Source organism: Cetorhinus maximus, chromosome 15 (assembly GCF_964194155.1).
Source record: "Cetorhinus maximus chromosome 15, sCetMax3.hap1.1, whole genome shotgun sequence".
NCBI classification, from domain to species: domain Eukaryota; kingdom Metazoa; phylum Chordata; class Chondrichthyes; order Lamniformes; family Cetorhinidae; genus Cetorhinus; species Cetorhinus maximus.
The window spans coordinates 34,887,143-34,903,864 of record NC_135893.1 but is presented as its reverse complement, the minus strand read 5'-3'; the positions used below and the strand labels follow the sequence as shown (position 1 = coordinate 34,903,864).

General features: G+C 43.9%; 1 protein-coding gene across 8 annotated transcripts in view; it reads left to right on the top strand.

Annotated features, from left to right (window-relative positions):
• Positions 1-16,722, top strand: part of nphp4 (nephronophthisis 4) — a 504,277-nt gene that overhangs the window by 470,155 nt on the left and 17,400 nt on the right. For all 8 annotated transcript variants that reach the window (XR_013578910.1, XM_078558224.1, XM_078558219.1 and 5 more), the window contains one exon: positions 6,426-6,511. Coding sequence is in view for 7 of the 8 variants with exons in the window: in XM_078558224.1 (XP_078414350.1) it covers positions 6,426-6,511 (86 nt within the window). In the remaining variant the exon portion in view is untranslated. The remainder of the gene's footprint in view (positions 1-6,425; positions 6,512-16,722) is intronic.

Genomic DNA, 16,722 nt, shown 5'->3' with positions numbered 1-16,722 from the left:
CAGAGGTTAACCTCTCCACTTCACCTTTTTCTGAAAGCCAGTCCGGGTGCATTCTATACACTCAAAACATTCACCTGTCACTTCTCTTTGCAGATGTTTACATTAGCATTTAAGTATTTGTGTGTCAGTGATTGGAATTTGCTATGAATCCATGTGCCAGGTTTTGACACATGAGCACAAAGGGAAAGGCTGCTTTATTGCTATTGCAGACTTGGGTTTCGAATCCTGGGGCACTGGCTGTACTGGAGTACTGAGGAAAGTGGGAGCTGTAGCGTTTGAGGTTCCACACCTGATGCATGCTGAGACCAGTGTTCTGGAGAGTTGTATGACTAGGGTGGTAGAATGGGCTTTAAACTAAATAGTGGGAGGAAGGGAACATGTGAGAGGAGATGTAGTAAATCAAAGGGCAATAATGAGGTACTAGAGCAGGGTAGCGATTTGGGCAAAGATAACCAAAGTGTGGCAGGGAGGGAAAGGGAGTATAAACATAAGAGTGCACCAGTAGGTAGGGCCACACATTGCAAAAATAGTAAGAAGACAAAGCTAAAGGCTCTATCTGAATGTGCACAAAGTTTGTAACAAAATAGATGAATTGTTAGCACAGATAGAAATAAATATATGTGACCTGATAGCCATCACAGAGGCATGGTTGCAGGGTGACCAAGGCTGGGACCTGTATATTGAAGGGTATTTGACATTTCAAAAAGATAGGAAGCTAGGAAAAGATGGTGGGGTAGCTCTGTTAATTAAGGATGTCATTAGTACAGTAGTGAGCGATGACCTTAGCTTGAAAGAGGAAGATGTCGAATCAGTTTAGTAGAGATAAGAAACATGAAAGGTAAGAGGTCACTTGTGGGAATAGTTTATATCCCCCCTAACAGTAGTTACATTGTAGGACAAAATAAATGAGGCATGTAAGAAAGCTGCTTCGATAATCATGGGTAGTTTTAATCTATATATAGATTGGAAGAATCAGATTGGCAAAGGTAGCCTTGAAAATTAGTTCATAGAGCATATGCAGGACAATTTCTTAAAGCAGTACGTATGAATGTCAACCAGGGAGCAGGCTATTCTAGACCTGGTAATGAGTAATGAGACAGGATTAATCAATATGGTAAAGGAGCCTTTAGGTAACAGCAATCAGAGCCATGATAGAATTTCATGATTGTTTGAAGGAGTGAAGTGTGGGTCTGAGACTGGTGTTTTAAACTTGAATAAAGGTAATTATAAGGGTATGAAGGCAGAACTAGCTAAAGTGAACTGGGAAATTAGTTTAAAAGGTAGGACAGCGGATATGCAGTGGAAGATATTTAAAGAGACATTCAATAACGCTCAGCAAAAATTTATCCCAGTAAGAAAGAAAGACTCTTTAAGAAGGATGCATCATTCAAGGCTGAATAAAGAAGTTAAGGATTGCTAGAAAGATTTTTGATAGACATGGGAGTTAAGGATTATGGGGGGAAGACAGGAAAATGGAGTTGAGGCCACAACCAGATCATCAAATATCTTATTGAATGGTGGAGCAGGCTTGAATTTCCCAGTTCACTTCAAGGTAAATGAGCATTATCCCATTGCGAGCTGCAGTGACCATATCTGCAGCAAGTGTTGGTTGCTGGAGGAACTCCGGCTCAGAATTGATGAGCTGGAGTCTGAGCTCCGGACGCTGCAGCACATCCGGGAGGGGGAGAGTTACCTGGACGCTTTGTTTCAGGAGGCAGTCACACCCGGTAGATTAAGTACCTCAAATTCGGTCAGTGGTCAGGGTCAGCAGGGTGTGACTGCAAGTGAAGCAGGTAGAGGGATCCTGTGTTCAGGAACAGAGGAGCCTCAGCTCTTGACCTTGTCCAACAGGTACGAGGTACTTGCTCCCTGTGTGGATGAGGAACAGGGCTGTAGGGAGGATGAGCCAGCTGACCATGGCACCATGGCATAGGAGGCCATTCAAGAGGGGGGAGCAAAAAGACAAGTGGTAGTTGTAGGCGATTCTATAATTAGGGGAATTGATAGCATCCTTTGTAAGCAGGATCGAGAGCCCCGCATGGTATGTTGCCTGCCAGGGTTAGGGACATCTCTGACCGGCTTGAAAGGATTTTGGGGAGGCAGGGGGAAGATCCAGTTGTTGTGGTCCACGTCGGGACAAATAACATAGGTAAGACTAGGAAAGAGGACCTATTTGGGGATTATCAGAAACTAGGAACTAAATTAAAGAACAGGTCCTCAAGGGTTATAATCTCCGCATTACTACCCGAGCCACGTGCAAATTGGCATAGGGACATGAGAATAAGGGAAGTAAACATGTGGCTAAAGGAGTGGTGCGGGAAAGAGGGGTTCCATTTCATGGGGCACTGGCATCAGAATGGAACAGGAGGGACCTGTACCATTAGGAAGGTCTCCACCTGAACCGATCTGGGACCAGTATTCTAGCGAAAAGGGTAAATAGGGTGGTCAACAGGACTTTAAACTAGAAAGTAGGAGGGAAGGGAAGGGTAAAACTCCAAGAAGTATGACAAATGGGAAACAAAGCAGCAGGTTAGCATGTGGGGGCGTGGATTCAACTTCATGGAAAATTATGAAAAAACTGAAAAGGAAGGAGAGCCCAGGAGGGGCTATGAAAGTCTCCAGAACACAAAATAGGACAGTGTTTGGAAAGGGCTAGGAATCTAACTTCAAGCACATCAGATAAAGGGACAATGATGTCAGATAAAGGGACGACAATGAGAAGGGGGGCGGGAAATACAGGACTGAAGGTGTTGTATCGGTATGCATGGAGTATACGAAATAAGGTAAATGAGCTTGTGGTGCAAATTGAAATTGGCAGGTATGATGTGGTGGGCATTACTGAGACATGGCTACAAGGGGATCAGGACTGGGAGCTAAATATCCGAGGATGTACATCCTATCGAAAAGATAGGCAGGTTGGCAGAGGGGGTGGGGTTGCTTTGTTAGTAAGAAATGAAATTAAATCGAAAGCAAGAAACGACGTAGGGTCAGATGATGTAGAATCTGTGTGGGTAGAGTTGAGGAACCGCAAAGGTAAAAAAACCATAATGGGAGTTATGTACAGGCCTCCAAACAGTAGTCAGGATGTGGGGCACAAGATACACCAGGAGATAGAAAAGGCGTGTAAGAAAGGCAAGGTTACAGTGATCATGGGGGATTTCAGTATGCAGGTAGACTGGGAAAATCAGTGGATCCCAAGAAAAGGAATTTGTGGAATGTCTACGAGATGGCTTTTTGGAGCAGCTTGTGGTGGAGCCCACTAGGGAACAGGCAATTCTAGATTTAGTGATGTGTAATGAGGCAGATTTGATAAGGGAGCTTAAGGTTAAGGAACCCTTAGGAGGAAGTGACCATAATATGATAGAATTTACCCTGCAATTTGAGAGGAAAAAGCTGGAATCAGATGTAACGGTATTACAGTTGAATAAAGGTAACTACAGAGGCATGAGGGAGGAGCTGGCCAAAATTGACTGGGAGATGAGCCTAGCAGGAAAGACAGTGGAACAGTAATGGCAGGAGCTTCTGGGAGTAATTTGGGAGACACAGCAAAAATTCATCCCTAGGAAGAAGAAGCATACTAAAGGGAGGACGAGGCAACCGTGGCTGACAAGGGAAGTCAGGTACAGCATGAAAGCTAAAGAGAAAGCATACAAAGCGGTGAAGAGCAGTGGGAAGCCAGGGGATTGGGAAGCCTACAAAGACCAACAGAGGACAACTAAAAAAGAAATAAGGAGGGAGAAGATTAAATATGAGGGTAAACTAGCCAGTAATATAAAAGAAGATTGCAAGAGTTTTTTTTATATATACAAAGGGTAAGAGAGAAGCAAAAGTGGACATTGGGCCGCTGGAAAATGACGCTGGAGAAGTAATAATGGGGAACAAGGAAATGGCGGAGGAACTGAATAGTTACTTTGCGTCAGCCTTCACGGAGGAAGACACGAGTAACATCCCCAAAATTCAAGACAGTTGGGGGGCAGAGGTGAGTATGGTGGCCATTACCAAGGAGAAGGTGCTAGGAAAACTGAAAGGTCTGAAGGTGGATAAATCATCTGGACCAGATGGATTACACCCCAGAGTTCTGAAGGAGATAGCTGAAGAGATAGTGGAGGTGTTAGTGGTGATCTTTCAGGAACCACTGGAGTCAGGGAGGGTCTCAGAGGACTGGAAAATCGCTAACGTAACCCCCCCTGTTTAAGAAGGGAGTGAGGCAAAAGACGGGAAATTAGAGGCCGATTAGCCCGACCTCGGTCGTTGGTAAGATTTTAGAGTCCATTATTAAGGATGAGATTTCAGAATACTTGGAAGTGCATGTTAAAATAGGGCAAAGTCACCATGGTTTCATCAAGGGGAGATCATGCCTGACAAATCTGTTAGAATTCTTTGAGGAGGTAACGAGCAGGTTAGACAAAGGAGAGCCAATGGATGTAATCTACTTGGACTTCCAGAAGGCCTTTGACAAGGTGCCGCACAGGAGGCTGCTCAGTAAGATAAGAGCCCATGGTGTTAGAGGCAAGGTACTAGCATGGATAGAATATTGGCTGTCTGGCAGGAGGCAGAGAGTGGGGATAAGGGGGTCCTTCTCAGGATGGCGGCCGGTGACTAGTGGAGTTCCGCAATGGTCAGTGTTGGGACCACAACTTTTCACTTTATACATTAATGATCTAGATGAAGGAACTGAGGGCATTCTAGCTAAGTTTGCAGATGATACAAAGATAGGTGGAGGGACAGGTAGTATTGAGGAGGCGGGGAGGCTGCAGAAGGATTTAGACAGGTTAGGAGAATGGGGGAAGAAGTGGCAGATGGAATACAATGTGCGGAAGTGTGAGGTCATGCACTTTGGTAGGAAGAATAGAGGCATAGACTATTTTCTAAATGGGGAGAGAATTCAGAAATCTGGAGTGCAAAGGGACTTGGGAGTCCTAGTCCAGGATTCAATTAAGGTTAACTTGCAGGTTGAGTCGCTAGTTAGGAAGGCAAATGCAATTTTGGCATTTATTTTGAGAGGACTAGAATATAAAAGAAGGGATGTGCTGCTGATGCTTTATAAGCCTCTGGTCAGACCACATTTAGAATATTGTGAGCAATTTTGGGCCCCGTATCTCAGGAAGGATGTGCTGGCCCTGGAGAGGGTCCAGAGGAGGTTCACGACAATAATCCCAGGAATGAAAGGCTTAACATATGAGGAACGTTTGAGGACGCTGGGTCTATACTCGACGGAGTTTAGAAGGATGAGGGGGGATCTGATTGAAACTTACAGAATACTGAAAGGCCTGGATAGAGTGGACGTGGGGAAGATGTTTCCATTAGTAGGAGAGACTAGGACCCGAGGGCACAGCCTCAGAGTAAAGGGAAGACCTTTTAGAACAGAGATGAGGAGAAACTTCTTTAGCCAGAGAGTGGTGAATGTATGGAATTCATTGCCACAGAAGGCTGTGGAGGCCAGGTCATTGAGTGTATTTAAGACCAAGATAGATAGGTTCTTGATTGGTAAGGGGATCAAAGGTTACGGGGAGAAGGCGGGAGAATGGGGTTGAGAAACCTATCAGCCATGATTGAATGGCGGAGCAGACTTGATGGGCCGAATGGCCTATTTTCTGCTCCTATGTCTTATGGTCTTATGGAAGGGCTGTATGGCTTATTCCTTCTCCAAAGTGCTATATTTCTATGTTCCTATTGCCTCAGAGACTTTGAACAGAGAGTGTGGCCTGGGGGAGAGAGAGAGAGAGAAAGGGAATTCATCTTGGCGTGGTCAGGGGAAGGAATCACCGGAGTGAGCTGTGCTGCTGGAGATCAGTTTGGGATTTCTTGGAAGACTGAGGAAAAGGACCTTCACTGGTCACTGGATGTTATGACACAGCAAAATCTGGAGATGAGAGCTTGTTGGAAACTGGGAGTAACTTTTGAATGGCTCTTGTAAACACTGTAATTCTGCAGAGAGAGTGCTGTGATTATAAATGCAGTGTGGGGTTTTTCAATAAGAGATAAATCAGGGATGTCTTTCCTATAGTTTAGAGTATTAGCTGCTAACTAAGTAATGTTTAGTTAGTGTTGATCTAGTTTGTTTGTTATAGTAAAAAGTAAGACATAGCCTAAAAATTAGAGCTGGGCCTTTGAAGAGTGAAGTTAGGAAACATTTCTCCACAGAAAAAATGGTAGAAATTTGGAATAATATTCTGGAAACACAATAAACGGTGTCATTGTCAGTTGAACCATTGTGGAAAGTATCAGTAAACATGCATTGTCTCCATTAGTATCACCGTCCAAATTATTTTTCCCTATGATCCTTCATTTTACAATCAGTTCTACACATGCTCATATCCCCTGTTATTGTGGGAGGGGAGGGGAAAGTCCACTGTGTGCATGCAATTCCTGCATTTCTCCTTACTGTTTATATGTATGTCATCACATCATTTGAAATTTTCCAGGTATGACAGTACAATCGCCAAATTCTGAATTTCAGACCCACGTTCGCTGCAGTGATTTCAACATCATTTGTGAGACAAAGAAAATGGTATGTTCTTGTTTTACTCATGTTAATGACGAGCCAATATATTTTTTTGGTCCAAATATTTGAGTGCTTTTGACCTTTTGGAAACTTTGAAAAGATTTTTGGGCCAATGGTACAAACACAGATTAGCCAACAGTGAGCTGAGCTGACTGGATTAACACACCAGGGCATCATCTATAAAAATGACACACCATGTGCAGGACCCCACCACTAAGCTACTCACTTAAGTAAGCACAGTGTCAACATCTGAGAATAAGCGATGATGTTTCTTCTCTTCATTGTCTTCCACCATTGCCTGACTAGGTTGCAATTCTTGGGCATCTGAGGCACAATGGTAGTGGTGTGATAAAGAGGGGTGGGGTAGGGGCAGATGAGCAAGAGGCGCATGCTTACACTGTATGCAGCTTGTGAATTATGATTGTGGGATGTAGGAAAAAGGGGATGTGAGAAGGAGGATTAGGTAGCATACTGCCTTTCTCAATGGTTTCAGTCTTGCAATTGACCACAGCCTCGGTTGTGGCTGCTCTAATAATGGCAACAGCACCTCCTTCATTGGGATGAGGACATGCATCATGCCTGCTCCCTGCCAGTTAGGTACTGTTGCATCAGGTTACATACCACCTTGTCCTGCAAAGCAACAACAACAACTTATATTTAGATAGCACCTTTAACGTAATAAAACTCGCCAAGGCATTTCACAGGAGCATGAGAAAACAAAATATGATACCTAGCCACAAAAAGAGGTAGTGGAACAGATGAACAAAAGCTTTGTCAAAAAGGAAGACATTAAGGAAAGACTTAAAGGAGGAGAGGGAGGTAGAGAGGTTTATGGAGATAATTCCAGACCTTGGGGCCTTGCCACCTGTAGGCACAGCCATCAATGGTGGAGTGATTAAAATCAGGGATGCTCAAGAGACCAGTGTTACAAGAGAACAGATATCTTGGAGAGTTGTAGGCTGGAAAAAATTATAGAGATAGGGAGGGGTGAGGCCATGGAGGGATTTGAAACAGGGATGAGAATTTAAAAATCAATATGTTACTTGACTGGGAGCCAGTGTAGATCAGTGAGCACCGGAGAGATAGGTGAATCGGATTTGGTGCGATTTAAGATACAGAAAGCAGAGTTTTGGGTGATCTCAAATTTACGGAGAGTAGAATGTGGAAGACCAGCCAGGAGTGCATTGGAATAATCAAGACTAGAGGTATCAAAGGCATGAATAAGGGTTTCAACAGCAAATGAGCTGAGACAGGGGCAAAGTCGGATGACGTTATGGAGGTGGAAATGGGCGGTCTTAGCAATGGCATGGATGTGAGGTCAGAAGCTCATCTCGGGGTCAAATACGACATCAAGGTGGCAAACAAACTGGTTTCATCTTCGGCTGTTGCCAGGGAAAGGGGTGGAGTAAGCAGCTAGAGAACGGAGTTTAGAGTGGGGACCGAAAACCATGGCTTCAGTCTTCCCAATACTTAATTGAGGGAAATTTCTGCCCATCCGGTGCTGGATGTTGGATAAAGAGTCTGATACTTTAGCAACAATGGAGGAGTTGACAAAGGTGGAATTGAGGTAGAGCTGGGGGTTGTCATGTACAAGTAAAAATTAACTATAAGAGAGATGGAAGTGTAGCAGTGAGTGTGGTACAATATGTTTGGCTGATGTAACTATCATGGTTCAATAGCTGGCAATGTGTGCTAACTATGAGATCTGGTTAGAATAGACAGGCGGAGAAATTATTTAAACCTGTGTAGAATCTTTTAGTTAGGCAACACTGTGAGCAGTTCTGGTTTCCATATTGTTCAAAGGACATCGAGGCACAGGTGGAGGTGTGAAAAGATTTATTAAGGTTATGTCAGAACAGAGTGGCTATACTTATCAGGAAAAATGGAACGGGCTGGGGTTTTTTTCTCTAGAAAAGAGAAGACTGAGGGGTGATCTGATAAAGTTCTCTAAAATTATGATAGGGATTGACCAACTAGATGTAGAGAAGGCATTTTCACTTGTAGGGGGAGATCAGAACTAGAGGCCATAAATGCAAGTTAGTTATTAATAAATCCAACAGGGAATTCAGGGGAAACTCCTTTGACCGGAGAAGTGTTAGAATGTGGGCTCACTACCACAAGGTGTCTAGCATAGATGTATTTCGGGAAAAACTAGATAAACACATTAGGGAAAAAGGAATAGAAGCATATGTTGATGGTTGAAATGAAGAAGGATGGGAGGAGACTTGTATGGAACATGGAATATTAAAGCTGACATAGACCTTTTGGGCAGAATGGTCTGTTTCTATGTTGTTAATGCTATGTAATGTTTAAGGAAGGCTGTAATTGTGTAGGAAGTAGTTCAGAAAAGGTTTACCCGACTAATACCTGGAATGGGAGGGTTGTCATATGAGAAAAGATTAGACAAGCTAGGCTTGTATCCACTGAAGTTTAGAAGAGGAAGCAGCGATTTGATTGAAGCATCTAAGATCCTGAGGGGTCTTGACAGGGTGGATCCGGAAAGGATGTTTCCTTTTGTGGGAGAAACTAGAACAAGGGGGCACTGTTTAAAAATAAGGGGTCACCCATTTAAGACAGAGATAAGGAGAATTTTTTTCTGAAGGTTGTGAATCTTTGGAACTCTCTTTCTCAAAAGGTGCTACGTGGAAGCGGAGTCTTTGAATATTTTTAAGACAGAGGTAGATAGATTCTTGATAAGCAAGGGGGTGAAAGGTTATAGGGGTAGGTGAGAAGGTGGAGTTGATGTTATAATTAGATTAGCCATGATCTTTTTGAATGGTGGGGCAGGCTCGAGGGGCCGAGTGGCCTACTCCTCCTAATTCGCATGTTCGTATGTATGTGATAATGTGTAAGATTGTTTGGCAATACTTGGTAAGGTGAGGGGCAGGAGGTTTAAGGGGGATGTGAGGAAAAATGTTTTTACCCAGAGGGTGGTGACGGTCTGGAATGCACTGCCTGGGAGGGTGGTGGAGTTGGGTTGCCTCACATCCTTTAAAAAGTACCTGGATGAGCACTTGGCACGTCATAACATTCAAGGCTATGGGCTAAATGCTGGTAAATGGGATTAGGTAGGTAGGTCAGGTGTTTCTCACGTGTCAGTGCAGACTCGATGGGCTGAAGGGCTTCTTCTGCACTGTGTGATTCTGTGAATACTTAGTTCTTGTTGCGTATGATCTGTCGTCAATGAACTATGCTTATGATAGGAATTCTTGCTTTCAGGGATTCACATTATTATGGTCACTCACTGATCCCAGAAGTGATGCAATGCTACTAAATCGCAATGTTTTTTGAGATCCTGTTGAAGAACTTCGCCTGAAACATTAACCTTTCTTCCCCTTTGCCTTCCGAGTATCCAATTGTGTATTTTCTGCACTTAGAGATTTTCATTCCCTGCCTTAAAGGAACAGACCATGTCCATGCACTAATCTTTCTCAAAGGCTTTGAAGGCACATGTTGAGAGGATATAAATTGTGTTAACACCTGTCACCATGATCCAAAGAGATTGTCAAGATGGAACAGTGTTTGATTCTGAGGTGCCTTCTTTCTAACAGTGTCAGTTCCACTTAAAAACAGAGAATTTCCTCAGGACAGCATGATAACTTTCAGACAGTTACACTAAACCCTGCTAGATAGCTATTGGATAGACAACCTTTCACACATTTCTTATCTACTTACAGTCTGCATGTTTGGAACCTCTGGTGGGGGAGTCTAGAACATGGGGAAGTCCGAGCTAGGCCATTCAGGAGTGATATCAGGGAGCACTTTCCACACAAAGGGCAGTGGAAATTAGGAATTATGTCCCCCAAAAAATTGCTGGGCTCAGTTGAAATGAAAATGACAAAGCTGAGACTGATTCATTAATGCCCTTTAGGAAGGAAATCTGCCGTCCTTATGTGGTCTGGCCGACATGTGACTCTAGACCCACAGTAATGTGGTTGATTCTTAAGTGCCCTCTGAAGTGGCTGAGCAAGCCATTGAGTTGTATAAAAACCATTACTGAAAAGTTGATAAGGAAAGAAACCTGACAGACAACCCAGCATTAACCTAGGCACCAGAAACAGTAACCGCACACCCAGCTCTGTTGATATTGCAAAGTGCTCCTGACTAACATCTGGGCACTTGTGCTAAAATTGGGAGAGATGTCCCACAGACTAGTCAAGGAACAGCCTGACGTAGTCCTACTTATGGAATCATACCTTGCCGGCAATGTCCCAGGCCACCATCACCATCCCTGTGTATGTACTGTCCCACCAACAGGGCAGACCCACCAAAGGTGGTGGCACAGTGGTCTACAGTCAGGAGGGAGTTGTCAACATTGACTCAGGACCCCATGAAGTCTCATGCCATCTGGTCAAACATGGGCAAGGAAACCTCTTGCTAATTACCACCTAATGCACCCCCTTAACTGACGAATCGGTACTTCTCCATGTTGAACATCAATTGGAAGAAGCACCGAGGGTGGCAAGGGTGAAGAATGTACTCTGGGTGGGGGACTTCAATGTCCATTACCAAGAGTGGCTCGGTTGCACCATTACTGACTGGACTGGCTGAGTCCTAAAGAACATAGTTGCTAGACTAGGTCTGCGGCAGGTGGTGAGGGAACCAACAAGAGGGAAAAACATACTTGACCTCGTCCTCACCAATTCACCTGTCGCAGATGAATCTGTCTATAAAGGTATCACTGGGAGTGAGCACCACACTGTCCTTGTGGAGACGAAGTTCAGTCTTCACAATGAGGATACCCTCCATTGTGTTGGGTGGCACTACCACCGTGCTAAATGAGCTGAATTTTGAACAGATCTAGCAACTCAAGTCTGAGTATCCATGAGGTGCTGTGGGCCATCATTCAACCAAATCTGTAACCTCATGGCCCAGCATATCCCCCACTCTACCATCACCATCAAGCCAGGGGATCAACCCTGGTTCAATGAAGAGTACAGAAGGGTATGCCAGGAGCAGCACCAGGCATACTTAAAAATGAGGTGTCAACCTGGTGAAACTACTACACAAAACTACTTGCGTGCCGAACAGCATAATCAACAAGCGATAGACAGCGCTAAGCGATCCCACAACCAATGGATCAGATCTAAGCTCTGCAGTCCTGCCACACCCAGTTGTGAATAGTGGTGGACAATTAAACAACTAACTGGAGGAGGAGGCTGCACAAATATCCACATCATCAATGATAGGAATGCCCAGCACATCAGTGCAAAAGGCAAGGCTTAAGCATCTGCAACTATCTTCAGCCAGTAGTGCCGAGTGGATGATCCATCTTGGCCTCCTCCAGAGGTCCCCAGCATCACAGATGCCAGTCTGCAGCCAATTCAATTCACTCTACGTGATATCAAGAAACAACTGAAGACAGTGGATACGGGCTTCGGGCCCTGACAATATTCCAGCAATAGTACTGAAGACTTGTGCTCCAGAACTTGTCATGCCCCTAGCCAAGCTGTTCCAGTACAGCTACAACACTGGCATCTACCTGGCAATGCCAAAAATCATCCAGGCATATCGTGTTTGCAAAAAGCAGGACAAAAATAATCCGCCCCCAATCAGTCTACTCTCGATCATCAGCAAAGTAATGGAAGAGGTCATCAATAATGCTATCAAGCGGCATCTGCTCAGCAATAACCTGCTTACTGACATTCAGTTTGAGTTCCACCAGGGTCACTCAGCTCCTGACCTTATTACAGCCTTGGTCCAAAGATGAACAAAAGAGCTGAACTCCAGAGGTGAGGTGAGAGTGACTGCCTTTGTCATCAAGGCTGCATTTGACAGAGTGTGGCATCAAAGAGCCCTAACAAAACTGGAGTCAATGGGAATCGGGAGGAAAATTCTTCACTGGTTGGAGTCATACCTAGCACAAAGAAAGATGGTTGTGGTTGTTGGAGGCCAATCATCTCAGACCCAGGAAATCACTGCAGGAGTTCCTCAGGGTAGTGTCCTAGGCCCAACCATCTTCAGCTGCTTCATCAATGACTTTCCTCCATCATAAGGTCAGAATTGAGGATGTTTGCAGATGATTGCACAATGTATAGCATTCGCAACTCCTCAGACCTCAGATATTGAAGCAGTCCGTGCCTGTATGCAGCAAGACCTGGACATCGGTCTTCACTATAGAAGGTACAAATAACATCCCAGAAATAGCTGTAAATCAGGAAATGGAAGGGAGTGAGAAACTCAGGGAAAATTACAATCACCAGGCAAGTGGTGTTGAGCAAATTGTTGGAGCTGTGGGCTGACAAATCTCTGGGTTCTAATGGACTTCACCCAAGGGCCTTAAAAGAAGTGGCTCGTGAGATAGTTGATACATTGGTTTTAATTTTCCAAAATTCCCTAGATTTGGGGAAGGTTCCATTAGATTGGAAAATAGCAAATGTAACTCCTTTATTCAAAAAGGAAGGGAGACAGAAAGCAGGAAATTACAGGCCAGTTAGCTTATCATCTATCATAGGGAAAATGTTAGAAGCTATTATTAAAGATGTTATAGCAGGGCACTTAGAAAATCTCAAGGCAATCAGGCAGAGTCAACATGGTTTTGTGAAAGGGAAATCATGTTTAACCAATTTATTGGAGTTCTTTAAAGGAGTCACATGTGCTGTGGATATAGGTGAACCGGTGGATGTACTGTACTTTTTCCAGAAGGCATTTGGTGAGGTGCCACAGCAAAGGTTATTGCGGAAAATAAAAACTCATAGTATAGGGGTAACATATTGGCATGGATAGAAGATTGGCTGGCTAACAAGAAGCAGAGTTGGCATAAATGGGTCTTTTTCTGGTTGGCATGATGTGACGAGTGGTGTGGAATTAGTGCTGGGGCCTCAACTTTTTACAATTTATATAAATGACTTGGATGAAGGGACTGAAGGAATGGTTGCTAAATTTGCTGATGACACAAAGATAGGTAGGAAAGTAAGTTGTGAAGAAGATGTGAGGAGGCTATAAAGGGACATAGATAGGTTAAGTGAATGAGCAAAGATCTGGCAAATGAGTAAAATGTGGGCAAATGTGAACTTGTCCATTTTGGCAGGAAGAATAAAAGAGAAGCATATTATCTAAATGGCGAGAGATTGCAGAGCTCTGAGATGCAGAGGGATCAGGGTGTCCTAGTATGCAGGTACACCAAGTAATTAGGAAAGCTACCATTTATTGTGAGGGGAATTGAATACAGAAGTAGGGAGGTTAAGCTTCAATTGTACAGGACACTGGTGGGACCACATCTGGAGTAACGTGTACATTATTGGACGTTAATTGCATTGGAAGCAGTTCAGAGAAGGTTTACCAGACTATTACCTGAAATAGGCAGGTTGTCTTATGAGGAAAGGTTGGACAGGTTAGGCTTGTAGCCACTGGAGTTTAGAAGAGTGGGAGATGACTTAATTGAAACCTTTAAGGCCCCTCAGGACCTTGACAGGATGGATGTGAAAAGGATGTTTCCTCTTGTGGGAAAATCTAGAACTAGGGGGCACTGTTTAAAAATAAGGGGTTGCTTATTTAAGACAGAGATAAAAAAAATTTTCTCAAAGGGTCGTGAGTTTTTGGAAATCTGTTCCTCAAAGAGCAGTGGAAGCAGAGCCTTTGAATATTTTTAAGGCACAACTAGATAGATTCTTGATAAACCATTGGGTGCAAGGTTATCAGGGGTAGGTGGGAATGTGGAGTTGAGGTTACATTCTGATCAGTCATGATTTTATTGAATTGTGGAGCAGGCTCGACTGCCTACTCCTGCTCCTAATTCGCATGCTCGTATGGACAACTTTCAAGCGAGGGATGATAAGTGGCAAGTAACGTTCGCACCACAAAAGCGCCAGACAATGACCATCTCCAACAAGAAAGAATCTAGCCATTTCCCCTTGACATGCAATGACAGTACCATCACTGAATTTCCCAACTCTCTACATCCTGGGGTAACCATTGACCAGAAACTGAACTGGACCAGCCATATAAATACTGTGGCTACAAGAGCAGGTCAAAGGCTGGGGATTCTGCGGTGAGTAACACCTCCAGACTCCCCAAAGCCTGTCCACCATCTACAAGGCACAATTCAGGAGTGTGGTGGAATACTCTCCACTTGCCTGGATGAGTGCATCTCAAGAAGCTTGACACCATCCAGGACAAAGCAGCCCACTTGATTGTCACCCCATCCACAGATATTCACTCCCTCCACCACCGATGCACAGTGACAGCAGTGTGTACCATCTACAAGATGCACTGCAGCAACTCACCAACCTCTACCACCTGGAATGACAAGGGCAGCAGATGCATGGAAACATCACCACCCGCATGTTCCCTTCCACAGCATCCTGACTTGGAAATATATCGCCATTCCTTCACTGCCACATCCTGGATCTCCCTCCTTAACAGCACTGTGGGTGTACCTACACCACATGGACTGCAGTGGTTCAAGAAGGCAGCTCACCACCGCCTTCTCAAGGGCAACTAGGGATAGGCAATAAATGCTGGCCCAGCCAGTGAAGCCCACATCTCGTGAATGAATAAAAAAAAACCAAGGCAGGTAAATGACTGAGATCAACTGTGATCTAATTGAATGGTGGAACAGGCTCAAGAGGCTGAATGGCCTCCTCCTTTGTTCCAAAGAAAGACAAATTAATTAAACCAGCTATTACTCTTATCAGGAATTTACATAAATATTATTCTGACAGTTTTATTTGTGGCAAGAAACCTTGTCTGCTGGGAGCATATATTGGGAGAAACAGTATGGATGGTAATTGGAACGCACCCATGATTCCCCGGCTCCTAGTCAAGAATGAAAAAGACTGCAAAGCCAGTGATCCACGATGCTGGAAGATAAACTGACATTGAAGCAACATCACCAGAATTCAGTGACCTATAAAGTGAAAATACTGCTCGATGAGGAATGCAGGGTTTTTTTTAACTTCTCATTACTCTTTAGGGCACTGAGAGGCAAAAATAACAACGGCTGCAAACTTTTCTAAATAATTGGTTTTATTGATGTGCAGTATGACTCCTGCTTTGGGAGACTGAGTTAACTCTTTCTTCCTGTCTTCTTCGAAGCGCTCCGTTCTGACTGTTCTTAGCCTATAACAGCTGGCCAAAACACTGCATGTTTTTTTTCCTCTTTCTGTCTTCCTCATAGTTTGAAAAGACAGCTGTCTTTATCATGACCTTCTTATCTCTCTTTGTCCTTCAGAAGTACAGCAAATCATGACTGGCCTTGAATCTTTACTTAGGCTATCATAGCAGTTAGCCTTCAACAGTCTTAAGCAATCATGATACCTTTTGAACTTAACCAAGCATTTCAACATGCCTGCTGAACAGTTCAGTGTTTCTAATTCAGCCTTTTAATTTTCAAAGGCTGTATTGAAAAGTCCATAATCCTTCAGTTAGAATGGTAATAGATATGTTTTGACACAGAGTGAAAGTTCAATTAAATAATATTTAACCAATACAGGATTAGCCGCAGTTTTTAATAGATTATTTTATATATAAAAGAAAGACTTGCATTTATATAGTGCCTTTCACAACATCGGGATGTTCCAAAGTGCTTCACATCCAATTGGTTTTTGAAGTCTTCTCACTGTTGTAATGTAGGAAAATGGAGGAGCTAATTACCACTCTATTAGCTCCCATAAGCAATGTGATAATGAACAGATAATCTGCTTTAGGTGTCAGTTGAGGGATAAATGTTGGCCAGGACACCAGGGACGACTCATCTAATCTTCTTCCAATTATACCATGAGATCTTTTACATGCACCTTGGATTTATATGAGGCTGTGTTTTAACGTCTCATCTAAAAGACAGCACCTCCATTCGCTCAGTGCTGGAGTGTCAGCCTAGATTTTGTGCTTAGGTCTCAGGAGTGGGTCTTGAACTCACAGCCTTCTGACTCAGACAAGATTGCTACCACTAGTCATAGCTGACATCATGAAAAGAATAGGAGCCGTTTTTATCTTCATTGTCTCGTTCGTAACCTGACAGAAGTGATCCCATGTCCATTGTAGTACCTGCCTATTTCTCATCTCATAGATTTTGACCCAGCGATAGTGAAGGAACGGTGATATAGTTCCAAGTCAGGATGGTGTGTGGCTTGGTGGGGAACATGCAGGTGGTGGTGCTCCCATGCATCTGCTGCCCTTGTCCTTTTAGTTGGTAGAGGTTGCAAGTTTGGAAGGTGCTGTTGAAGGAGCCTTGGTGAATTGCTGCAGTCTATCCTGTAGATGGTACACACTGCTGC